General features: G+C 35.8%; 2 protein-coding genes and 1 long non-coding RNA gene across 11 annotated transcripts; 1 reads left to right on the top strand and 2 right to left on the bottom strand.

The window, feature by feature from the left end:
• Positions 1–43: 43 nt before the first annotated feature.
• Positions 44–2,759, bottom strand: LOC139813640 (uncharacterized). Of its 2 annotated transcripts, none has more exons than XR_011732200.1 (3): positions 2,246–2,759; positions 489–673; positions 44–305 (listed from the first exon to the last, which is right to left on the bottom strand). It is a non-coding gene; the product is annotated as an uncharacterized lncRNA (long non-coding RNA). The 2 variants fall into 2 exon arrangements; XR_011732201.1 differs by lacking the exon at positions 2,246–2,759 and adding an exon at positions 1,688–2,025.
• Positions 2,760–6,713: 3,954 nt separating this feature from the next.
• Positions 6,714–16,458, top strand: Nsd (Nuclear receptor binding SET domain protein). 2 transcript variants are annotated; one of them, XM_071779591.1, is made up of 13 exons: positions 6,714–7,413; positions 7,716–7,989; positions 8,174–8,577; positions 8,670–9,525; positions 9,685–9,851; positions 9,931–10,249; positions 10,329–10,557; positions 10,643–10,832; positions 11,318–11,747; positions 11,809–12,079; positions 12,181–12,401; positions 12,759–12,988; positions 15,145–15,319. In XM_071779591.1, the coding sequence occupies exons 1-13, from the start codon at positions 7,174–7,176 to the stop codon at positions 15,154–15,156; spliced, it is 3,843 nt and encodes a 1,280-aa protein (XP_071635692.1). In that variant the 5' UTR covers positions 6,714–7,173; the 3' UTR covers positions 15,157–15,319. The 2 variants fall into 2 exon arrangements, with proteins under 2 accessions (XP_071635692.1, XP_071635691.1); XM_071779590.1 differs by having other exon boundaries at positions 6,715–7,413; positions 15,177–16,458.
• Positions 16,459–17,041: 583 nt separating this feature from the next.
• On the bottom strand, positions 17,042–26,630 carry Tmem63 (transmembrane protein 63). Of its 7 annotated transcripts, XM_071779596.1 has the most exons (13): positions 26,408–26,564; positions 25,477–26,322; positions 20,947–21,058; positions 20,581–20,798; positions 20,204–20,483; positions 19,983–20,086; positions 19,644–19,836; positions 19,423–19,537; positions 19,155–19,351; positions 18,606–18,932; positions 18,204–18,479; positions 17,885–18,118; positions 17,042–17,579 (listed from the first exon to the last, which is right to left on the bottom strand). In XM_071779596.1, exons 2-13 carry the CDS (start codon positions 26,313–26,315, stop codon positions 17,379–17,381), a joined length of 3,096 nt encoding a protein of 1,031 aa, XP_071635697.1. In that variant the 5' UTR covers positions 26,316–26,322; positions 26,408–26,564; the 3' UTR covers positions 17,042–17,378. The 7 variants fall into 7 exon arrangements, 5 of the variants coding, with proteins under 5 accessions (XP_071635697.1, XP_071635696.1, XP_071635694.1 ...); XM_071779595.1 differs by lacking the exons at positions 25,477–26,322; positions 26,408–26,564 and adding an exon at positions 22,647–22,759 and having other exon boundaries at positions 20,947–21,070; XM_071779593.1 differs by lacking the exons at positions 25,477–26,322; positions 26,408–26,564 and adding an exon at positions 21,539–21,767 and having other exon boundaries at positions 20,947–21,070.
• Positions 26,631–26,753: the final 123 nt, after the last annotated feature.

Below are 26,753 nucleotides of genomic sequence, written 5' to 3'. Positions count from 1 at the left end.
AAAAAAACTGTAATTTGCGCAATACCGATACTTTTGTTAGCTAGAAAACCGAAATCGGAATCAAAATCATGTCGAAAGACAAAAATCAAGAAATTTCGTCACTTAATTCACGTTATAACTTATTTAATTTACGAACAAAATTACAACGAATACGCATGGCAGCCTTAAAATAAAAAAAACAAAGATAAAAATATTTTTTTTTAATTATATTTTTATCTTTGATTTTAATTCGCGTTAAAATAAAAAAATCACTCACCGGCCGATGCGCAACAGCGGAGTTATATAAGTTGTAACCCTGCGTTGATCTGTAACAGAAATATTTTTACATTAAAGCATTGCAGTGCCCAAAATAATCGATACTTGTATTGTACGAGTAATAAATTAATGATTCGAGTATAATGTAAGGGCGAATCACGTCGCGCTTGAGAAAGTGAGAGAATCTGCCACAGGACAGCAAAATAATAAACGAATAACAATCAAGTACTCACTCCACGGTTGCTCCGCCGTCACCTGATGCCTCCCAGACCTCCTCCTCCTCTCCGTGGTCCTCCTCAGGTGTCGCATCTCTGTCGGCGCACTCACTCACGACGCGGCGACGTTCACGAGCGAAAATCCAGCTGACACAACTACAGTACTACTCGCTGCACCAATACCAACATCTCCCTCATGTAATCTGAGAAAAAGTACAACCAAAAATCTATATAATATATCTAATTATATGCTCAAATTATATGCATAAAAAGGATGGTATTTGCATATAATAGAAAAAATAAAATATCTTATTAATTATTTCGGCACGTGCAAAAGGAAATTATTTAATTTTCAGATCCAATTAATTTCTAAATTGAGCAAAACATAATTATATTAACTTCTTAATGGTGATCTTCTTGATGTTAGCAAACACCAATAAGTAAAAAATTATTCTTCGCATATTTTTCCCGAAGGAAAGTACTTAACGTATGTGACGCAGAAACAGCAAGAAACGTTTGTTACGCTCTAAGATGTGCGTCGAACCAATTTCAGAGATGTTTCAATGTAAAGGGGAAGAATAATAGCATGGGGGTGAACTAAATTTATATCTCTGCATCCAATTTTTAAAACGGTATATAATCTGCAAGCCGTTAGTAGACTTCGGCCCGTTTTCTCAGTTCACTTTTATCGATAAATGCGCGCATTTATTTCTAAGATTCTACAGTACATGTAACGTAAACTATATATGTTAAATGTGCGCATTTGTGATAAAAGTGAGCTAAGACTACGGGCCTTCGGCTATTGTTTATTGCTTCGTACGCTTTGATGTCATCATAGCATGCGGCGAGACAGCGACCGCGACAGTACAACTCATTTACGTGGAATCGAATTATCGTAAGTTACTACAAATCACCGTTTAAGCAGAGGAATTTATCGTAAGTTACTACATATCCCCGTTTACGCGGAGGAATTATCGTAAGTTACTACAGAAGTAACGCTCGCGTATAAATATTTGTCCCGTCACCCGAAAAAAACGACCGCGACGAGCGTCTTCCAGGAAAACGGCACCGACGCACGGGAAGCATGGCGGATGTATATCGCGCTCACGACGAAAACCGCGCGAGCTTCTCGACGGCACGACATCGACATGGCGATCGCATTCGCGAGCGCAATTACTCGCGTCGAACGAATATGAAGCGTTGCGTTGCGTACTTACAGGAGAGGCGAGGCACGGTACTCAGATGCCTCCGATGTGAGCCTCGATGTAAAATTGTCTCGCGCGCGAACGCCGGCCTCGATCGCGGGTCGATATTCCAGAGATTCCACCGTCATGCGCGAAACACGGCGACGAGATCGTCGAACGTATTACTCGCGAACACCGTGTCCCCTCCGTACCTTCGTTCAATAGAGACGAATACGATATCGTTACCACATCACGCTCGCTCGCGACCGAATACCGAATACTATTACGATCGAAGCTAATCGAAGGTCGGAAAAATCCACGCCGCGTCGCGACGTCACGGCCGTATCGCGCGGTGTCCTGATGGGAACTGTTCCTCACCCCACCCCTTACATTCCTTCGCGCGGCCGGGTGCCGGGACTGTCGGGCGCGGGGCGCGGCGTACTTGCCGAATTACTACGCACGCGATGACGAAAACACGCGACGAAATTGACGAAAACCGCGCGAGCTTCTCGACGAACGACGTCGACATGGCGATCGCATTCGCGAGCGCAATTACTCGCGTCAAACGAATATGAAGCGTTGCGTATTTACCAGGAAAGGCAAGGCACGATACTCGGATGCCTTCGATGAGTTTGATGTAATATTTTCTCGAACACCGGCCCCGATCGCGGGTCGATATTCCAGTCTCCGCAAGCGTCGCGTACACCATGCTGGACGACGATTAACCCGCATTTTTCGCGATAAGCGGCCATGTCGGGTATTCCAATTGCGAGAGATCGTCGTTCGTACCGATACTCGCGAACACCGTGTCCCCTCCGTTTAATAGTTATGAAGACGAATACGATATCGTTACACCACATCGCACCACGTTACACACATCACGCTCGCTCGCGACCGAATACGATTACGATCGAATCTAATCGAAGGTCGGAAAGATCCAACGTCGCGGCGTGCGGCGTATCGCGCCGCGCGGTGTCCTGATGGGAACCAATGGGAACTGGAAACTGTCCCCCGCCCCTCACATTCCTTCGCGCGGCCGAGCGCGGGGCGCGGGCTGCGGCGTACTTGCCGAAAATACTACGCGCGCGACAACGGAAACACGCGAAAGACCAAACAAATAATATGGGGTAACCCTCGAGCGTTTAAATTCCGAGAAAAGCTCTCTGGCGAAGAACGCAACGGCAAATAGAAAAGAAATACAGCGATTTCCGCGAATCTATACATATAGATTATGCATGCATATAGCAACACATATTTACAAGAGAGAATAAGGACTTATTATAAAAAATGTAAAATGAATATTAAAGATGAATATTAAATATGTAGAGTTGAGCGAAAATAAATTGTTATTTTTATAGAGGTTTACGTTTTGTTCTTAAGTTATTTTCAGATAAAATGCAATATTTTAATTTGTATAATTTTTATTTTTATGTCTCTATTTTCTAGGATTTCTGATGCCAATATATAGTAATTAAATATATTTTTTATCAAACATATTTCTATCATACAGTAGACTCCATATAACATGGATTCATATAACACGGATTCGTATATAATTCGTATAATTATTTCGTCCATGTATGAAAGTCAGAATCGCTACAGAATCATAATAGATGATAAACAGATTCGAGTTACTTTGCATGTTTAGAGTTTTTGTGTGTTATTGTTATTTAACATATGCAAACTTTTTTGGTTCTAACATTGAAATAAAAATAAAAATAAAATACATTTACACCTTATATTTATCTATATTTTATAACTAGTCTATTAATTCTTATTAATTTATTCCAATATCGATAATTATTATCCATGAAACCTAGAAAATAGAGACATGAAAATAAAAATTATGCAATTTAAAATATTGCATTTTATCTGAAAATAACTTAAGAACAAAACGTAAACCTCTATAAAAATAACAATTTATATTTTCGCTCAACTCTACATATTTCAGATTACAAAAACAATGTCATTTATCTAAATACGTTATATGAATAACATGTGTGTATACTAAATTGCTCATCAAATTAAGCAGCGAAGCGCAACGTGCGACTCGTATCGTTTGCGAGTGGCGTTATTTACTTATCGTCGGCAGAAGATGTTTCGCCGACGTCTTCGCCGATATCAGAGAGATACGAGTGGCATGCCAATTGCTCGGCTTGTTCCGCTCTTCTTCGCTCGTGCAGAAGCAACCGTGCCGGAATATCCAGAGACGTATCACCGGGGAATTCATCGCCATCCAATTTTGTCACGCGACCTCGCAGCACGTCACGCACGAAAAGTCGCGGATATGCTCGTCAAGGTTTATATGTCGATGCGTGTGCGTCGCGTACGATAGATTTCTGCTTCCGATCCGTTTTCCATCCCCCGATACGCGACTGCGAGATTTTTTCCATAACGCGCGTCGCGGAGCATTGATAATCAAACAAAGGTAATTTCGATTCAAATTTTATTTTTTATCGTTGCATACCTTCCTTGCCTTTTAATATATCTATATCTATATTCTTTCTCTCAATGCAGTTTTTGAAAAGTAAACGGTATATAAGTTTGACGAAAAGTTATTTAAAAAGCCAATTTTCTGCCAATTCTTTCAATAGAATAATTATTTTGCATATTGAATTAATTTAAAGTTATATAGTAGTAGTAAAGTTAAACATTAGACATATTTACAATAAACATTAACAATAAGATGCATAAATTATACATTTGTAAAAATTATAATAACATATAGATATGGCAAAGATTTTTTAGATTTGCAAATATGTCTTTTATAATTCTGATATAATTCTTTTTCCACTCGTTAAATGAAAATTGGGAATTACATCTGTGAGTATAAGTATGCAAACGTTTTCATTTAAATTTACAATTTTAATGTATGTGAATCCTTGATATTTGCTGCGATATTCGATACATTCTAAGCGGGCGAACGGCGAAACGAGAAGAATAAAAGAGCGGGTTCCATACGGTCGGAAAGAATATCTTTTTCCCCTTTGTTGTTGCTTCGCGCAGCAGTTGGAAAGTTGTAAACGGAAGATCTTCCGAACCAAGTTTCTCCTGGTGAAGAGAATATGACACGCCTCACGTGCAACGAATACGAAATAAGTGTTTATTCAAAAAAGAGGAATAAATGGATGCAGCCATATCTACAAAAGCACAGAAATGATAAAACCGCTTATATAAATAGCACGTTAAAGTGCCAACAATAAATTATACACAGTAACATCGTACAGTTAATAATAACAATAATTTTATTATATGTTTAATTTATAGGCAACTTGATATCGTACATACTATGTATGTACATACTATACTCAAGTAAAATACTATAAGTTCTTTAGCGCTGATAGTTATTGTTAGACAAAAGATACAAACTTAACTTTCGAATTTTTGATAATCACAAAATGTAATTAACAACATATACACAACTTTTTAAATTAAAAACATATTTCAACTTATTCAAAATATATTTTAATTCTGAGTTTACGATATAGTTATTACGTCAAACGTAGAAAACAGTAGAATATAAAGTTAAATTAATATCCGGAATTTCGGCTTATATAAACACCAGAGTAACCGCCCTCACCATCTCACGTGAAGTGATCTGAATAGGGGAGTTTTTGCAATACCGTCCTTCAGATACGGTAACCGTATCTCAATTTGTTCATAGTGAATGTATCTGAAAGACAGTATTGCACAAACTCCTTAATAATTTAATTTCTGTTCTTAACGTATTAATTTTTGAATTTGCCAATTTATATACGCAGGGATATTTTTCGTGTAACTCGGTTTTTTTTTTCTTCTTTTTTTTTCTTACAAAATTTTTGGAGAATCCACAAAAAATCAGAATAATGTGGAGCGAATACAAATTAAACAATCTTACTTAATACCTATTCTGCAAAATCCTAAAAGGTTCTGTCAGTGAAATTGTGAATTAAAATTTTTATTAATTTATATTTATAAATATATTATATATGTTATATAAATACAAATATATTTAAATATAAATTTATATTTATTGCAATAATTTATTTTATTTATTCCACGATATCTCGGTTTTTTGTAGATTTCCTAGATATTGCAAAAAAAAAAATTTACACGAAATCCCTGTGACATTTATACATTTCTAATAAAAAATTTGACCTGTTACACGCAATTTATTATTTTTTTTCTTAAAAAAAAAATTTCCTGATTGCGGTTATTCCTATTAAAAGAGCTTATAATAAATTCTAGTTTATTAAAGAATAAAATTTATCTTTGTTATAATCGAAAGTACATATCATTGTGTAAATATTTTTACATAATTGCCCATTACGCAATATAGTAGATATACGTACCTATATTATTTATAATTGTATTTAGTTATTTTATTATATATCGATAAGCGATATAAGGAGTAATGAATTAAATTTGATGTTTCAAGTAAATAACGAATTATAAAATATTAAATTAATCAAAAGTTTTGATTTTTAACCAATAGTCATCATCGTCTCATCATCCCTCTCTAAAAAATCATCATCATATCTAAAGCCCGGTGTCCACGATGCTAGAACTGTGTCCAAGTTTCGGTTTAAGCCAATCATCTTGCAGCTCTTACAGAAAAGTAGCAGTTTCATTGGCTTAAATCGAAACTTGGACCCAGTTCTTGCATCGTGGACACCGGGCTTTAAACAGGCATTAGTTGTATAAAATTAGAATATCTAAACATGCTACATCCACCTTGGAAATGTAAAATGTACTATCTCGGAAAGAGAAAGTTTTTTTGCCGCACTTTTTGCACTTACAAACTTTTTATATATCTTTTTAACGTAAAATGAGTATGTATAGAAAAAGAGAGAAGAAAATAAAATGCAGAGTTTAGCTAAAAAAAAAACAAACTCTATCGTCGAACGAGATGCTCATATTCGCGCTTTTCACCGAAAATTCCGAATCAACATTTTATGGGACGCGGAGATAAAAGAGATTCTTCTTTCTTTTTATGAAGGAGAAACTACAGAAAATTGACGCGATCGGTAAAGAAGGCATGCGAGCGCGGCATTGGCCGGCCGCCGTTTCACAAAGCACGGTCGGTGGCACGGGCTGCGGGCAGCGCCGGCCATGAGAATCGCCCAAAATCGCGGGAAACGCGTCCTGCTTCAGGAGGTACGCGAGGTTCGTTGTTCGTTCACAATTCGTTATTATCACAACAATTCGGACGGTCGAAAGGGCGAAATTCGGGGCCGCGTGCGGGTCCTCGCGGTGCGGAAGCCGACGTTCGTTCCACGGATGAGGTAGGCCCAGCTATACGCGAGAAAGGTGATACCCCTCTCGAAAACACGAGGCCGAGGAGGCCCCGCCGCTTGCCGTTCAGGTAGGCCCCAACCAACGGTAGCGAGAACTGTTTTCGACAAGTGTGCCCTCGTCGCTGGCATTCCGCGGGCCCCGCGGACGCCCGTCGTTCGAGGTGCCGATGCGCTTCCATGATACACGGCGTACGGAACGCGAGAGCCTGAAAATGCCGTTGCCGTACTGAACGCGCACCAGTCATGAATACCATTGACACGGAGACGACCAGCGAGGTGGCCGCGTTGGATCGCCCCAGATCCGAGGCGGATGATGAGATCGACGTGAATGTCGGGGCTTCGACGAGCGAGGACGTGTGCAATGGGGAGGCTTTGCTGGACGATGACGATGACGATTGTAATGGCTGGACGCCTAATAAAAGCCGTTACGGCAGAACAATAAAGCCCACGTCCATCACGGGCATTACTGTGGACTCTCTGCAGGTATACGCCATGTACTTTTTTTCATGCTGCTCTGAGCAACGTTGGCGTGCCTTTGTCGATTGCGTATATTTCTAAGCCCAATCGAAGTACACGTCATTTATGAGACTTGATCTTAAATATTTTCATATTCACGTACTAACGACTTTTATATGATTCCTTTCAAGGAAGCTTTTTTTTATAATAGTAGATATCAAATAAGTTATATTTAGTGTCTGAGATCTATCGGTTTTTTTTTTTTAATAATCTGAAGCTTGCTGTTCATTGGTACTTATGTAACATTCATTGCTTTTGTAATTTTGCAGACGTTGAGGCTAAAGACACATAGACACGTGTCGAATTCCACTGATAATAGTATGGATGAAAATACAAGTGAAATTGACGTAGCTAACAACGTAGATGAAGTCGTTTCTTTAGTAAATAGTATAGAGGAGATTCCATCTCCAAAACTAATCAGTCCTGTTGTTGAATGCCATTGGATGGTGGGAGAGTTAGCATGGGCAAGAGTTGGCAATTTCCCATACTGGCCTTGTATGGTAACAAATGACCCAACTACAGGTCAATATTATAAGTTAAGAGGTAAATTTCTATAGCTCGTGTATATTTTACTTATTTAAGTTGCAGTGTATTTATAAGAAAGTTGCTTTAGAATATGAATAAACATGAAAATCTGAAGTTATATTTCTTATATGTATATAGACGTTATTACAAAAATTTACTGGTATAAAATGTTGAAAAATGTTTTGAATATTTTGTGGCACAGTTTCTTCTAAGTTGATTATGTGGGTACACGTTCATTACTTCGGAGACAAAGGACGTCACAGTTGGGTTTCGGCAAAATATATGATGCAATTCATATCTCTTGCTAACTTCATGGAATTAGAAAAAGCATTCAAGTCAGCAGATACAAGGAAGAAGGATCCCAAGTATACTACTGCTTTTACTATAAAGCCGAGAGCGAGAATAAAGTGGGAAAATGCTGTTAGAGAAGCTGAAGAAGCACAGGCACTGACGATGGAAGAAAGAATTGCAATTTTTGCGAAAAAATTTAAAATCTCGAAATCTAAAGATGCAAAATCATCTACTGTCGATGAAAGAATTAAGAACAAGAGGAAACATTCGATTGAGCAAGATGAGCCTGATGTCAAACGTGCTAAACAAAACAATGTAATGTTAATAATTGTTTACATTTAGTATAAATTTAACTTACAATTAGTGCTTGTTATATGTAGTGTAAAACCTTATTTTTACTTTTACAGTTATACAATGAAAAACCGGAAGTATCGAAGTTACTTAAATCAGAATTATTAAAGACGAAAAATTCGCGGATTGTAAACGGTAAAATTGACTGGAAACTAAATTTGGATTCTTTACCTCCATCTCCTTCAAGTCATAAAAGCTCTTCCGAAAGTATAAACACAAAAATTATTAAAAATGAGGATGAAGAGAGTTTATTTAAACTCTACTACGAAGATAACAAAAATTTGCTCGAGACTGAATATCCAGATACGCCAAAAGACGACATTAAAAAATACTTACGAAAAATCTGGGACAATATGGACACGGAATACCGGAAAAAAGTTAGATCGCAAGTGTCAAACGAAAACTCGCACGTGGATTTGAAAGAAAGCACTTCGTCAATTGAGATTGACACAACTGTAAAGGAAAATAAAAAGATGAAAAGTAATATTGACACTGAAGTAAATTCTGTTCCAGAAATGATGAAACGAAATAGACTGTACAATCTCTTAAAAGATATAAAAAAAGAAAGTACTCCGGATGAAGATGTGATTGAGATTGACACGACTGTGAAGGAAAATAAAAAGTCGAGAAGTAAAATTGACAAGGAAGAAAATTCTGTTACAGAAACGAAACGAAGTAGATTGTACAATCTCTTTAAAGGTATGAAACAAGAAAAGGTTTGTCAGATTTGCGAGAAGACAGGCAAGCTAACGAGATGTAAGGGGCCGTGTTATTCTTATTTTCATTTATCCTGTGTAAAACCTGGCGAATCTAGTCCAGAATATTCTGTTGATGAGAACACCTTGGATGACAGATTACTTAGCGACTTAGACATAATTAAAAGAAGTATTAATGATGAAAATGAAAATAATGGTAATTATGTGATAATAATTATAAATACATGTATATGTAATATTTATTTAAAAAAAATTTTTTTTTTTAATGTGACATACTAACAAAAGAAAAACGAATTTTTTTAAACAAATCGAATACATGGTTATACAGCATAATCATAATATTAATTGAATTCAGGTAAATCCGATGAGCAAGAGGACGAGACATTCAAATGCATTGACTGTCTATCTGGAGTAGCACCTGCTTGCTTCTTATGCAATGAGAGGGAAGGAGATAGAGGAAGATGTATCGTCCCGGCTTGTGGAAAACATTATCATTCCAACTGCTTATTATCGTGGCCACAGGTAAAACTTTGCGTTTATATCATAATGTTAAAATATTAATATACTCTAACATTAATAAATATTTTTGTATTTTGTTTAGTCGCATTGGCAAGGTGGACGCTTGATATGTCCGTATCACGTATGCCACACCTGCAGTTCGGATAATCCTCAACATCACCGTTCGCGCGCCCCAAATGAGAAAATAGCAAGATGTGTCCGTTGCCCTTCGTCTTATCATGCATCGACATTGTGTCTGCCTGCTGGTTCAGTAATATTGACGGCGAGCCAAATTATATGCCCAAAACATTACAAAGCACCATATCCTCCATTGAACGCAGCGTGGTGTTTCCTGTGTACACGTGGTGGAAGCCTCATTTGTTGCGACACGTGTCCAACTTCCTTTCATTTGGAATGTCTGGGTAACTTGATTAAAATGTTATAGTTAATGTAAAGTACAATACCTGCAAATAAATTACTCATATGTCGTTGGTAATTTAGGTATAGATGCGCCTGACGGCGGATTTATATGCGAGGATTGTGAAACAGGAAGATTACCTTTGTATGGGGAAGTTGTATGGGTGAAACTCGGCCATTATCGATGGTGGCCGTCTCGTATATGTTATCCACATGAAATTCCTGAAAATGTAGAAAGTGTAGCTAAACCTCACAGTCCTGGCAAATTTTGCGTAATGTTTTTGGGATCCAATGATTATTATTGGGTAGATAGGTAAATAAAAATTTTTTTATACGAAATATTACGATTAATAAGTATCTTAATAAGTCATCTTTCTTTAATGTAATAATCTTTATAGAGGTCGCGCCTTTTTATATCAAGACGGTGACGCAAATATAAAACCACCTATGAATAAAAAATCTCTGATGGACGATACATATCGGATAGCTCTTGAGGAAGCCAATAAAATACATCAACAATTAAAAGCAAGGCGATCCATGACTAAAAAACCGAAAGGACTGAAACCGCCACCATACGTAAAATTAAAAGTACGGTTTATACCACATTAAGCTAACGCTTAATCAAGCTAGCAAAGACTAACGAGCACTTTTCCTTTGAAGTCGGATTCAAACCAAATAGACAAGCGCGAACAAACACAAATGAACACCTTGCTTCAATGAGTGCATATGGTGCCGCCGTACTGGCAGATCATTCATTAAAGCACATTATTCATTTATGTTTGTGTTTACTTGCGTTCTGGATCTGACTTTTAAACTCGTTTCGTAATCTCACCATTATCCACACTTATTCGATCAAATTCGCTCATAGATGATTGTGTTCGTGCTCGTTCGCTTGATCTAGACTAGGCTAATATATATATTATTGTAGTCAACACTGCTGTGTCATCATTAAAATCAATTTGAGTTTGTAATCAGAGACTTAGATCATACGTGCTTTATTGTTAATTTATCATAATTTGATGAATAACTGCAGTGAAAAGTTAGAAGCCTTAATGAAAATAGATATGTAACAGGTCAATAAACCAGTGGGCAACGTTAAGCCAACCGAATTCGAGAGCATTGTGGCATGCGAATGCGATCCTGAATGGGATAATCCTTGTGCACCTGGTACGGATTGTCTGAATCGTATACTAATGGTCGAATGCAGTCCCGGAATCTGTCCAGCTGGAGACAAATGCATGAATCAGTCGTTCGTGCTAAGACAATACCCAGCAATGGAGCCATTTCATACAGTGGCTCGCGGATGGGGCCTGAGAACTTTGGAGGATATTAAAGCGGGGCGGTTTGTCATCGAGTACGTGGGGGAAATTATAGACGACGCTGAATACAAACGTAGATTACATCGGAAGAAGGAATTGAAAAATGAGAATTTCTACTTCCTGACGATAGACAACTATAGAACGATTGATGCGGAACCGAAGGGAAATCTAAGTCGATTTATGAGTGAGTATATTACGACATACGAGTCTGTGATCCCGAAAAACGATTATATTGTCATTTACAGATCACTCGTGCGCTCCAAACTGCGAAACGCAGAAATGGACAGTAAACGGAGATACGCGTATCGGTCTATTCGCTTTGCGTGACATAGAAACCGGAGAGGAGCTGACATTTAATTATAATTTAGCATCTGATGGAGAAACACGAAAAGCGTGTCTTTGCGGTGCATCTAATTGTAGCGGTTTTATTGGGCTAAAAGCACAGAAACAACAGTTACCAATAGCACAATCGGTCATGCAATTAAAGAAAATTGTTAAATCAAAACGACACAGAAGGTACCTATATAATTGTATATCTTGTTAATTGATATACTTATCGTTTTGTCATGGTTTTTATGCATTTAATATGTTAATGAATTTTGTTATTTTTATTTTAGATCGAAAGAGAGAAAGTACACGTGTTGGCAATGCGGACAAGAAATATATCACAACAAGTTTATAGTCTGCTCACAAAGGACATGTAACAAAAAGTATCACAAAACGTGTGTAATAGTCGATGAGACAGAACCGAAATTCTGTTGTCCGTGGCATTTTTGCTCGGAATGCGGACGTCGAACATCAGCACACTGTTCATTTTGTAGTATTGCATTTTGTCAAGGTAATCCGAAAATAATATTAACATATATTTGCACAAACTATGGGTATACCCTTTCACTGCAAATTTTCCAGCTAATTTAAAACGGATCTTTCCTTCGTGAAAATAAAAAAACCTAAGTTTAGTAAATTTCTACAAATTAAACTGCAGAAGAGAAAATAAGAGAATTTTTATTTAAAACTTAGATACAAGACCGCCCAATGTTGAAAATGGGGAAAATGCGCTTAACAATGATCTCCCTCGATATTTTTACTGAAGAAAAATCATCTTCAAGTTGAATAAAAGAAGTTATTGTTAAAAGAACATTTTATATACTGTAATTATGTGCACTATAAAAATTAATGTTATTTATGTTTTTAGATCATCTCGACGGCAACTTATTTGAGCGAGAGAGCGAGAAGGGTGGCGTCGTATGCAGAGCGCACGAAAATGCGGATGCACAGAAGCCTGTCGAAGACGAGAAAGAATATTCCGATAACGATAACGAGACAGATAAAGAATATTCTTCGACAAGCACAAGCTCCACTAGTCCGATCGTAATGGAAAAAATTGCGACGCGAGAACCATCACCAAGGGTTTCTATCGTAGAGGTGAGATGAAACCTTACTCTCTATCTGTGTCATTAGTAAACATATGCGATGCTCGGATAGTTGCAAATCTTTGCATAATAATGCAATTTCACATAGAGGTATGTGCAGTTAGTGTTTCGTCTGTATATTTCTATATAATTTGCGCACAATTAAATTGACTGTATCATTACTTTGGTGGTGGTAGAATTTGGTAAGAAAAGAAAATTTTTATGTTGAAAAATATACAATTTTTGAGATCAATGATTATGATGAAAAAAATATTGATAGAGGCTAGAGAAGAATGTAAGCGTGTAAACAAGTAAATGCATCTTTAATTTACCAAAGAAGCCAAATTCTTGTTTATATTTTTATTATGCAAATTTGCATTATTTACACTAAATTGATATCCATAAAAGTGTGAATCCAAATAGTTTGGATTGTAAAGGATACACTATCAAGGCATTCTTTTATACGACCATCTTAACTGTATCAAAGTTTTATTTGTGAATTTATATCGCGCGGCTATTCTGTATGTAAGGAAAACAACGATTATTGTTGTAATATTGTAACATAATGAGAATTATGTTGTAATATTGAAAGGTAGCATATATATTCCGAAAAAACAAAAAGAAACTGAAATTTTTTTATTATTATTTTTCATTACTCCCAATATATCCCTATTCCTTTAAATTGGCATTAGTAGACACTCTTCTATGCGCAAATTCTGCTCTTACAGAAAAGGTGCAAGTTGTTTGGCGTAGTTGGTAGAAAATAAATATTTAGTTTTATATTTATGAGTGAGTTTTTTTATATTGTAGATGTATGGATTTATTATTATTGATAATAAAGAGTTGCAACAGACCTGAAAAACCGAGAAATGTCATGGAAATTTAAATTGGTCAGAGAAAATCCGGAAAAATCAGGGAAATAAATATAAAAGCTTGGGATTTTTAACTTTGCTCACAATTCTCATAAATTTCTTATTTTAAAGAGTACTTATAATTCTTTAAATATATCTCACGTTTATAGTCAAATGTGTTCAAAACTCACGCATTTTACAAGTTACTTCCTATATGTTACGAAGAGGCACTTTTGAGGTACTCTTGCGTCCATTTCTCGTTTCGTCTTCCCCTACTTCTCTAGTTCTCTTACGATATTAATTAACAAAATAATTAAAATTTATATTTTATTCGGTGCTTATATTTAATCGCTCTTTTCCCTCAACTACGTTCTTTTTTTTCAATGCTTATTTTTTGTTAGCCTGAATTTGCATTCAGGATTATATTACGTTATAGGATAAACTTTCAAGTTTGTGTTGCTTCTAATAATATAAGCTTTCCTGCAGTCCCTGCTCCTAAATATTAAAATTGAAGATTATATAATATTGATTATGAAAAATTCTCCATTATTGTCTGCAGAGCGTAGAAAAGTCGGGGGAGTTTTAAAATTTATTTTCTGTGGCAACTCTGTAATAGTAGTTATAAAGAAAGGTATCAATGGTAGTTAATACTTACAATTAATATGAAGCAAGTTTATCATTATTCATTTAACTTCAAAATGACATAATGAGTAGTTAATTTGATTCTACAAGAAATATTTCAAAGATTATGTGAATTTTAATATACTAGTCTCTACTATCAATTTTTACTATTTAATTGCTATAAATATAAATTAATTATATATTTACATGACAAAAATTAAATGCGTTATAAATTTTTAAATTATATAACACTTATCATGCTTTTTTTATTAATGTTTTTCAGAGAGAGAAAGAGAGAGCAGCCTCTTTTATTTTTCATATCAAGACATAGATACAATTTAAATTTAATGATTTGAATAGTTTCTATGAACTGCTATGAATTAATGATTCAAAACTTGAGTTGCATTTATCATGGTTTATCTCTTCTTTAGTATAGAGAAATTAAGGATTCATCTAAAATATCCCATATATATATATAATAGATTGGGGAAAAAATAATCCATTATTTTTTCGTTTATTTAAAGGCAAAAATAATGGATTACTTTTTCCCCAACCTAATATATGCAATATGTATATGTGTGTATATATGTATTATATATATATATATATATATAAATTTCTTTTTTAATATGCATTTTTGAAGTACATATTGTTATTCAAATAACTATTTTATAAAATAGCATTGTATTCTTCATAGAGATCGTCTTAAGCAACAATGTTGCCTCACAGGTTCATCTAAGCAGCGAAGAGAGTGAAGAATCTCAGAAGGAAGAGGAAGAGCACAATCTCGAGAGTAATTTTATGTCATGTGATAAAAGGACAATGACAAAAGAGACATTTCATAAATCACAGAAGAAAGAAAATCAAGCGAAGGAGTTAAGTAATCTTACATCTAGTCAACTGGAAGCCATAATTGGCGTTAGCCTCGCTGAATGAATTTCTCATTCAAATTTCTCCATTAAACACATAGTAAAAAAAACTTACTAATATAACTGACATAATTATATATAATTTATTATGTCAGTTATACTGATAAGCTAATTACACATAATTATGTACGATGTTGTAGATTATATATCATATATTGTATATAATTATATATAGTGTGTACCAAAATATACAATAATAAAGTATGTAATCTACAATACATAGTTATATATACTTATAATTTATATTAGTTACTTACATATTTATAATATAGAACCTTAAAATTTGCATATATATATATATAAATTTACTTGATTTTGTTAACATATTGTTTACATTTATTAATCTCAAAAGAATAGATATTACAGTGTACACGTTTATATTGCGATATGCATCATTGTAAAATTATACGTGATGATTAGTGCCTTGATAATAGGAGAGGAATGAATCAGTCATGAAATTCAATCATGTTCATCATAAAACTCTCATGACATTCTTTAATGAAATTTGGTTGAAAGTTGAAACGTATAAAATTGCATGACAATGTGCATTAAGTGGATTCTGAGTTCAATCATATTCATCATAAGGTTCCCTTAAAATTCTTCAATGAAATCGGCGGAAACGGTAAAATAGTAATATAATGTTCATATAGGAAAAGATAGCCTGTAATATACAGTTTATAAGAAAAAAAAAATATCTATTGTGTTTATATTTAAATTTTTACTCCATGACAAAATATAATTGGTTCATTAAAATAACATCTTATATAAAATTAAGCTGCGTATTTTAATTTCTTGTGTGAAAACAAACATAAAGTAGATAATAATCGTATTACAATGGTGAAGATTTATAATCGTTTAAGAAATCATACATATATGTATATATATATGTTTCTATTTATCTTGAAAACTTTGGAAAAATTTTTAAAAGAAAGAGTATATGTTAATTGGGCCACGTAGTTGATGTTGAGATATGAATTTCTAATATCGTGTGTGTGTATGTGTGTGCGCGTGTATATATATATATATATATATATATATATATATATATATATATATATATATATATATATATACAATTATATTATGTCACTTCCCTATATATAAAAAGTACAGAAAATATTATAAGGTGCATCCTTACATAATTCTCAGAATAGAAATAAAACATCCTGCTTAACTATATTTTCTGTTGCAATTATTGCATTATTACTAACAATAATTGATCTATCAAATCATTAAAAACTATATAATTATTGCTTTATCAATTTCATGATAAATATAAGGTTGATATATACATGGTATAAAGATTATTGTGGATTTCCATGTAAGAATAATTACATTATTTATAATAAGATCAAAATTAATGCACTATGCTTTATCAATTAAAAACTATTTCCATGTGTATAGTTGTAAGCTTACTTTTTTCAAGTTATTACATAGCACTATTATATTAACACATTAATATAATACAGAGGTATAATATTAAAATGTATTGAGTGTACTTAATAGACATTTTATGTTTTTGTGTCAGATCTGAAATGATAAGATAGATCTACCTGTTCACCTTCTTTATAAATGAGATTCTTTGAGTAGCAATTAGTAAATCCTTCATAAGGCTTCGTATAATTCTTAATATCTAACTATTATAAAGTAAAGAAGTAAACAAAATTTATGTTAAATTAATTATATTAAATGTAATCATTTTCATACTTATCACAAACTATTAAGTATATATAGGTAATGAATTTATAAATACAATTATAAATGTAAGTAGACAGAGATATTAAAGCAGCATTTTGCAATTTTTCTTTTAAATTATACCTAACTTAACGTGATGTAAGAAATGTTTTAATAATGTACATTATTTGTGCTGTAGTTTCCCTAAATTGCGTCAGCTCATTAATATTAATAATTAGAATATATTTCTAAACGGATAACTTTTTAAACAAGTTACAAAGCATTCTGTATTCTTACACATATATCGAGTATAATACAAATATAGATATTAAACTCTCTGTTCGCTGCCATAATTTTGGTAAAGCTTTGGACTTTCTTGTATAGAGGAAGTAGTATTTGTCGGGCTTGGTAAATTCACTTCTGAATTTGAAGCAGTCGATATGGTTTCCTCTGTGGATATCTGATTCTTCCGTAATACTGGTGCCACGAAATTTTGACCAGTCGAGAGGTCCCTTTTTGGTACTGGAGTCTAATAAAAACGATTAAGAATTAATATTCTAAAATCGTACGTTTCTGAAAAGGAGGCTCTGCTAGAATTTTTATCTTTCTTGCTTTATAAGAAGTCATTCTCTTCGTTTAGCTGAATAATTTTAATTTTTGATTACTTATTTTGATAGCACAGAATATTATGTAAAATTTGAATTACAGAATTGAATTCAGGAAAGTAGCTTTCAAATTATAGTATACTGGTATAGATGACTCAATTCAATCTAGTACAACTTTGAACGAAATCTTCAACAGTAGCCTCCCGTGAAGCTATTCAAATTATAATACCTTGGGTTTCGATAGCGGCAATGTAACTCCGGTTACCAGGCCCAGAATACTCGCACAGAGACCAGTGAGTTGCACCGCAGCTAGTGGAGACAGACCACTTCTTACCAGGCCTAAAGCTAAAAAAGCAGCTTGCGCTAAAATGGGCGCAGCTCCTGCAGCACCAACTGCCGCTCCAGCCAGTTGGCCACCACCGATACTCGGTCCGTAAGCGAAGCATAAATTATGCCTGTCCACCTAATCAAGATATATTTTCATTACAGGACATATATCGTCACAATTGCAAGTTATTGTCAAAGTTATTGTCAAGGTATTAAAGTACCAGATGCTTGACTACAAAATATAGTAGACCAAAAGGAGTGATTAGAGGACACGCCAGACTGTAGACAGTTATCATAGTAAAGACCAGCAGCAACCAGGCATAATGAGCTCCCAATGGAAACTCCCACAGTACTGCTTTCCTAACGTGTATCCTTTCCGCCCGGCTGCGAGCTATACAAAGTCTGAAAGTGTATAGCGCGAGTTCCGGGAACCTGACCAATTCTAATCCACTCCCGAGCAAAGCCGCAGTTATGACGTAATTTACAAAAAGGGCACCCTGTAAATTTTATATTTCTACACTAAGCCATATGAATGATGTGGTAATAAGGAGGAATTGTGCTCTTATTGAACTAATCTAGAATAAATGCAATAAATGCTAAATTTTTATTGCCAGAAATCTCACCTGATCTGGCAAAAATACACATTCCCATTGTGCCGTATTGTTTCGATCATTTACAGTCCAATCTAGAAATGCTGCGGCACTAGTTAATCCTAAACTAGGTAATATAAGCACCATCAGGAGCAACAGAAGTAACGTTTTTCTCATAACAACACGATTTAAGCTGCTTCGTGTCCAATGCCTCACAAGCAATTCGCATCTCGTAACTAGTGCAGGCATTAGAGCAGCCACACTGACTAACAATACGGTAGGCAGGAAAGAATAAAGTACTGGATCAAGCTCCTTAATCTCTCCAGTAATTGGTAATTTGTTGACAGTTGTCACTATGACCTAAAATTTTGAAAATAAGTAAATTAACATTACACATTTTGTATAAATTTTTAAATATTTAAAGAAAATCAAAAAGAGAATCAATCGAAGATTGAAACGTTATTTATTGTATCGAAATGCCATAAGCGTCAGTTTCTTTGCTATATATGTGCTTAAGTGCGTTTTTTTTTTCTATTTGTAGTTTTTATTGTAATGTGCTCTTGCTGAAAGAAATTGACTTACAGCCGGTGTAGTAAGGAAAAACAATATAAGTCCCAAAGCGCAATTTATTAATACAGCATTTAGATACCAACACGGCCTGGGGATGCTTAGATTTTCCCAAAATATATCTGATGGCATCGGTGCATAATCCACGATCCACTTTATATTCGGCGAGGACCTCAGCTGTTTGCGCAAAGTTTTAGCTGCACCGGGTGTCCCTATTAATTATAAATTATCAATTTTCTTATTGATTTAAGAGAGGAAAGGAAACATTGAGTAAATGGAATACCTAAAGTTACAAAAGCAACTCCAAGAGATTTGCTAAGTGCCACATTCTTCTCTTCTTCAACCAGCGCTGTTAGTCGTATTTCCTCGTTGGCGTAGAATTCTTGAGCGTCCACTTGCTGCAAATGCAATTACTTAAATTTTCCGTTAAAGATGATAACTTACATGATAATGCATACAAAGTAATCGCGCACGTCCATGTTTTATTTTATTGATACAATTTACCTTGGTGCAGCAATGTCCAAGAACCTGACCACACGGGTAAGGATACATTGTCAAAGGTTCTCTCTTCTTGGCATAACTTTCGCAATATAAACGCGCCTGTTCCACACAATCCCTTTCTGCATCCAGCTTTGAAAGGCGTTTTATATCGTGGGCCAATGTAATATCCTCCACTGTTAAACCAGGAAATGCTTCTCTGAAAAGATTGTTAATGTGTAAAAACCGCACATAAAAAAAAAACAGATTGCTAAAAATTATTTTCAAATCAATTTCTTTTAATATCAGCAACAAATATTTACTAAAGAAAAGTTTACGATTAAAAGAAAGTCCTTTTCTACATACTTAAAATATTCGCTAAGATTCTCAACGGTGCATTGTTGTTTTGGTATATCCGTAATCAATAATGTTCTCGCTACAAATTCTCCAGTAGGCCTGGTATCCCGCACCTATATCCACACACAAGTTCTCATTTGCAATAGGTATTACGTAAACGTCACAAAACACATTCATATCTTTTGTATACATACAAAAAAAGAAAATCCATCTTATAATATATGCAATACCTGCTTCAGACGACGTCTCATGACAAATCCACCGACTGGCAGATAAGATAAGAGCAGCACTGTATACACCCAAAGCCCAATAGACGTGGGCTCCAGATTTGACAGTGTTGTATGACTAAATGTTGCGCTATCTCCCGGCTGCATGCTTCCGTGAAAATTTATTGGCAGAGCTATGCACAGTGACACAATCAGCATCATGATGGTCAATATGATTAAGCAACGGCCGAACATGATATATAACAACCCATCGGGCCCTGCACGTTGTAATAATTCATCGTCCCTGCAATTGTAAGATTATTATGAGCAAATAAGTCACACATTAGAAATACCGTAATGAGAGACACAAATAAAATATTCCAAATGCACCGAGTACTAACGTAATCTTAAAAGCGGTAACAATCCACGTGAAAAATCCTCTATCCAGTTGGGAGAGTTGAGAATTGACAGAAGCTTCCATACACAAGGGATCAGTGTCTCTGTTTTCATTAACACCATAGAACAGCTCCATCCATCTGTTGTCGGACTTGTGTAACAGCGCGAGGCGCCCATAGTTCCATGCTTTCTTACGTAATAAACCAAATAAAATAACTAAAAGCTGTTAACAATAATATTAGCGTTACGTTAGACACTATAGAGTATTTAACTCAACAACGTCAATAATTTGTACAACGTCGTATATAATTATCTCTTACTACACAACATATGTATCAAATAATAGTAAACGATAGAGATCAAAGTCTTACCAGAAATCCTATTACATTTAGCAACAAGTTCTCGGGTATTCCTGCGTACGCATCTGTGATTATTGTTCTATTGTTCCTGGGAAATGGAATGCACGTGTCCGCGGAAGGAGAAGGAGGACCCATGCTGCAATACGGTAAATCAAATGTTTGACATTGTAACAGAGAGCGTTATGATAGAAGAAGCGCGATCCTACAACAATGACACGCCGCGTCCGTCATTCTCGGGAGTGCGCGTGCAAATTACGCTCGCTGACAAGCAGTAACATGGCAACGGGCAGCGATACGTTAGGATACGATCTATCCAAAGAAGCAAGTATATACACACGACCGCAAAAGGTACACAAACGTACTATTCCATTACTTTTACTCGCGCGTGTCGAGTGACTTGTCCAGCATTGTCGTTAATTTCACACTGTGCTAGTCGATGTACATATGTCGGTGTACGCGAAAGGCAGTTCGCGGATTGTGCAAACAATGCGAAAGATAAACGCGATAAGCGACTGGAAGCCCGAACTCCGAAGCGCGAACGCGCGGGGAAAGAAGAAACAGGTACGGGAGCGCGGACGATCGCGGTGCGAATTTCGCCACTCACTTATTTTCGTAGGTGTAATCCATTGTCGGCCGAGTCGCCGTGACGCGTGAGTCAGTGCGCCGTTAAACGAATGCGAAGGTGCATGTTAGCAAACGCGTGTCAATTTGACACATCGCACACGCCGTGCGTGCCGCTGGCTGTTAGTCACACGACGAAAGTGTCCGAGCGAGCGTAACCCAACCCTAACCTAACCCGACTCCGTTCTTCGCGTTGCTCCGCATTTCTTCGGACATATATGTGTATATCGCGAAATGTCATTACGGGCCAATACGGGCATACCCACGCGTCCCACGTATGTATACATATGTATGTAGTACCGCGTTCTGTCATCTGTCGTTTTAATCGAGCCAGCCTACTTGTCGCTTTATCGAATAATGTTATCTTTAACTGTCGAAAATAGAGTTCCCACAGCAGTAATTTTGCGATAAGATTAAACGGAACAGGTGTGTGTGTGTGTGTGCGCGTGTGTATTTTAACTTGATAAAAAAAACACGATACTCCGAATTTTTCATTGGATTTATCGCAGTTACAACGCGCAAAATCAGATATATTGGGATATGATAGACGAGGTTTATATAGCAGGATTATGTAAAGAACTGTAATTACAAAATATATCTCTTACATTTGTATACATAATGATTGTGTATATAATGTATGATTTGTGTGTGTATGTGGTGACACAAGTAAATATTATGTACCTAAAAAAAATATTTAACATTACAGCTCACACTTATTAATGATTAGAAATCTCACTTTATATAATTGTTTTATAAATTAAATTTCTTATTATATAAATCATATAAATACTCTTCATATATCATTAAAAATAAACTGTGATGTAATAACTTAATTTCTGTATCAATAATATGATTTATACTAGGCATTATAAAAGTAGAGAGTATATATCATACTCTATACATTTCCTACATAATCTCTGCGAGCTGTGACAAAAGATAATTATTTAATATATAAAAGAAAATTATTTTTAATATGTAAGATATACAAATATCTTTTTGTACTATAATAATTAAATAAATCTTAAATTTATGATATTTTAACAAACTGTATCTTCATTTCCGTTGATAAAACTTAGTCAGTTGTAGTTCACCTGTTGTGATAGAATCTATAACCCAGGTTTCCTTTAGGCCATTCGCGCCAATAATAATTTTAGCAAGCTTCATATCTTCGGTAATATATCCGCCTGCTGTCTTTATAAGTTCCTTAAGCGTGTCACGTGGCACGGTGGTACTGTGTCCGACATATATGAGTCCACATGCGGTGAACAATTCTGGGACGTAAGAAAGTCCAAATAATTGTCTGTCTTTCCGATTTTCCTGCAAAACATAAGAACACTCATACAGCACTATACGCGAGCGCATAGATTCACGTCTATCACGCACGTCTTACCTGCACAGCTTTAGAGAAATGTTTCATCTCAAACGTCTCCGGATCCAACCATCCGTTGTTCTCCAAGGATTTCAGAACCCACTCTAAAGGAACGAGCCAACAGCCTCTTATTATTCCACGGAGAAGATTCACCGTACGCACACCCGTACTCACAACGTGAGTCGTCCATCTTGACACATTCAACTCCATCTCCGCCGCGCCAAGAGATTTGACGATACTCTTCACCAAACTTTTATCCCTACACGCGAAATAGAATATTACAATTTCACGTGAAATAACAGCAAAAATTATTTACAGGATTAGAAATGCTTTGAGATGAATTATGGATTATAATTACCCTTTTGATAAACCAGTCGTTACAATGACGATCTTTCGGGATCTGTATTTATTCGATTGCGTAGATATTATGCGACATTTTACAAAATCATCTAAAGAATCTCCATTTTCTATCAGATGATCTTCTTTGTTCTGTCTATTCCGTTGTAATATATTCAACACGCTTTCGTCGGCAAATTTCTTGACACGGATCTTCTTGCTAATAACCTTTCTCGGTTTCCGCGTTTTCTTGTTTTCCTTTTTCTTATCTTTAGGTATATCGCAATCACTGTCCGACCACATTCGTTTGCTTGCGGTATCCTGCTTGATACTATTTGTATTGTTCTTCAAACGCATTGACCTTCTTTTCGGAAGCTTTTTCGTCAACTTTTTTTTTCGTTTTCCAGACGTCGATTCCTCAGGCGTATACCTTCCCACCTCTACCGGACTAATGGAATACACTGGAGAATTTGCGTTAAGCGGCAATAATCTTCTTCTGCCCTGACTGACTGGAACACATCCCGCATTTTGTACAGCTATGATCCTCTTGCCCGTTTCAGACTTTGTTCCACCAGGCATATCTTCTATGACCGTTAATTGGTTTTGAATAATAAAAGGATTCCCGCTAGGTGTATCTTCCAAAGTAACGGTAGTAGTTCCTATTGTTTTTTGTGTTCCAGTCGACATATGCATTTCATTTGAAGCTTTTGAATGCCTAATAACATAGAAAGTATTAACTTGTTTAATAATTAATCTGTATTAAAATCTACATATCTACATAATAAAATATTAATGTAATAATATAACTATGTAAATCATGTAGTAGTAATATTTATAATAGTAAATATGGTAATAATATTTATAGTTCAAAAGTATAATGTTTTAACACACAATATGATTCGTATCATTCATATACTTACAAAGCAACTGACTTAGTTTTATCATTCTCCTCATTATCCATCGAATTTAAGTTGCTGCCACAAGTTGCTGCATCCAAATGTTGCGTCTTGTGTTTTAATTGTGATTTAAATGTAACCGAGCGGCTTATTGGAGACGGAGTTCCCTCGACGTAACTGTAGCTACTTTCGCTGCTACTTGAACGCCTTTTATCTTCATCTTCCATTTTAGAAACTCTCAATTTATCGTTACGAGGAATCTGATTTCTCATAGAGATATTTCTTAATCTCTCGATTAAACTAATATTTTCTAAAGAATCTATGTCATTCGTTTCTTTGTTTTCTTGATGACGTGTTGTTGATGAATATTCCGTATCTATACTTGAGTGATTTCGATTTTTATCATCCTTATCACTTCTTCTTTGCCACGTTTTGCGTTCGGAATCTACCGATGTATTCATTTGCAACGACGTTCGAATGGTATTTACGCTTTCGCGTTGATTATTCGAAATTACTGATTCCTTATTATTAATTACCGCTGCAAAATCTTGATTGGCATCATTCGTTCTGTGATTGATGTTGAATTTCCTCGCTTTGCTAGTTTCAGTCACTGCGTCCAATGAAGTATTCACATCTAAAGATGATCGAATCTTATCACTGCTATCAAATAGAGATATCGTACGTCTCTCGTTTTGATATTTAGTCTTACTGTCGCATTTACGCGTTTGCAACACATCACGTGTCTTTGTAACAGCTGCTGAGTCTTCAATGGATACCTGCATAGGTATAGCTGTTGTATCTGCGTGGACACTTGCTACGTCCTGGTCATTTGCATTATCTGTGCAGGGTAAATCAAAATGCGCGGTGTTATTTTGTACAGTAATTTTGTTTATATGCTTAACGTTTTCTAGGCGCGATACATTTTTGCTTTGCTTCATACTACCTTCTTTGGATTTCTCTTCCTTTCTGTTTCCGTTACAGTTATTTGCATCTAAATTTCTATTTTGCAGAGACACGTGTTCCTTACTCGTACGAATGCCGCCATAAACTTCCGTCATCTCCATAGATATCACTTTATTCGTTGTGTGTGTGGCACGAGATGTGTCCGCATCATTGTCAATTCCTTTGTCAACAGCCATTGCATTATCCTCGATGAAAGTGGAGCAAACAACGGGCATTCCTATATCTATATTCTGAACAGAGTGTATAGTCGAATATGTGTTGTGGCTTTCAAACTGATTTTGCAAACGCAACTTGGATCGCGCTCTGACCAAGCTGAGCCTTCTGTTACTACCACTTAATATAGGACTGCCACTTCGATTCGCTCGTCTTAGAGAAAGTAATGGCAAATTTTTCTTCAGAACGATATCATCGATAATTCTACATTTCGTTTGCCCTTCCACCTGCTTGTCATTCTCAACGAACAATCGCCTTTGAGTTAATCTAGATTTATCCACGGTCTTCTCAAGACTTCTCCGTCCGTTACTCTTTGACGGTGTAGCAACAATATTGGAGTACCGATCCTCCTTCTGTCGATCGCTCGAAGTGTCAGTATATTGTTCCCCAGGTTCTTGTTCCTTCGGGTGGCGATCAGTTATGTCCAGCATAATTGTTTCATTTCCAATATTTGGACTATGTGTACTGCTTGCAGAACGATTTTTCCTATTTCCCAATACCACTGCTGTTTTTACGGAGAACTCGTTCTCCTTTTCAAATATTTGTTTAGTCTTGCACATGATGGCGTCTTTCAAACGCTTGCAACTCGTTTCGAGATAGCGTTCCTTGGTGCTTATATCCTCCAGATTTACCGTAAGACGTTTCAATTGTATTCCTTCTTTGATCTGAACGGACATTTTATTGTCATTATTTATAGTATACTTCTTTGTGTCACTTTCAGCTCGCACAACTTTATTGTCAGGATCAGATCGACGATTCTTCTCGTATGTACTTTTGTTTCTCGACAGCCGTCTGACAGTTTTCGCACTGTCCGCTCCTTTTTCATCGTTCTCGATCTCTGTTCTCCGGAGAGATCCATTCCCGGAATCCGTTAGATTTTCGCTATAACTCAAGTTGACTTTCAGAGAACTACGTCGAGGCTTGAAACTGTCATCCTCATCGGACGAGTCCAACACGTACATCTTCCTTTTACTGATACTCATCGTTGACCTGCATATCACCACGTAAATTGTATTATTATATTATTTATTCTCACATAAATTCGCATTATTATTGTACATAATTGCAGACTTACGTTAAGAACGCCGGTGCACGTCAAAGGGTGAATTACGCTGTTCGATCGTTAAAAAATAAGTATTTTTACATGATATTATTGTCGAGTTTTTCTCACGAATAACATTACCGTACACAACAACACGACTGGTCTCATCGTTATTCAAAATATTTATCTTTTTTTGTATTCGCAGGATTGCGCAGGATCGCGGCCATGTTGGCGTCGCGACCATAAACGTAAAAAGATTCAAGATGAGACTGATGAGAGTGGTCGTGCCCGCGTTTTGGCTGTACCCGAATCCTGTCGGTATGTGCACGTTTTTGTGGTTCTCTTCCGTGCTATGTCCACGATTTTTTAATTCTCTTTG

The sequence above is a fragment of the Temnothorax longispinosus genome, chromosome 5 (genome assembly GCF_030848805.1).
Source record: "Temnothorax longispinosus isolate EJ_2023e chromosome 5, Tlon_JGU_v1, whole genome shotgun sequence".
NCBI lineage: Eukaryota > Metazoa > Arthropoda > Insecta > Hymenoptera > Formicidae > Temnothorax > Temnothorax longispinosus.
This window is presented reverse-complemented; position numbering and strand designations above follow the sequence as displayed.

Bases quoted from the DNA above. Each gene is read 5' to 3' on its own strand.
- Nsd (XM_071779590.1), top strand. From the start codon at position 7,174: ATGAATACCATTGACACGGAGACGACCAGCGAGGTGGCCGCGTTGGAT. The intron at 12,402-12,758 runs GTAATCCGAAAA...TTATGTTTTTAG, and splicing joins TAGTATTGCATTTTGTCAAG to ATCATCTCGACGGCAACTTA. The intron at 12,989-15,176 runs GTGAGATGAAAC...GTTGCCTCACAG, and splicing joins CAAGGGTTTCTATCGTAGAG to GTTCATCTAAGCAGCGAAGA.
- Tmem63 (XM_071779592.1), bottom strand. From the start codon at position 26,315: ATGAGTATCAGTAAAAGGAAGATGTACGTGTTGGACTCGTCCGATGAG. The intron at 23,976-24,180 runs GTAAGTATATGA...CTATGTTATTAG, and splicing joins AAAACTAAGTCAGTTGCTTT to GCATTCAAAAGCTTCAAATG. The intron at 22,873-22,945 runs GTAAGACGTGCG...TATGTTTTGCAG, and splicing joins ATTTCTCTAAAGCTGTGCAG to GAAAATCGGAAAGACAGACA.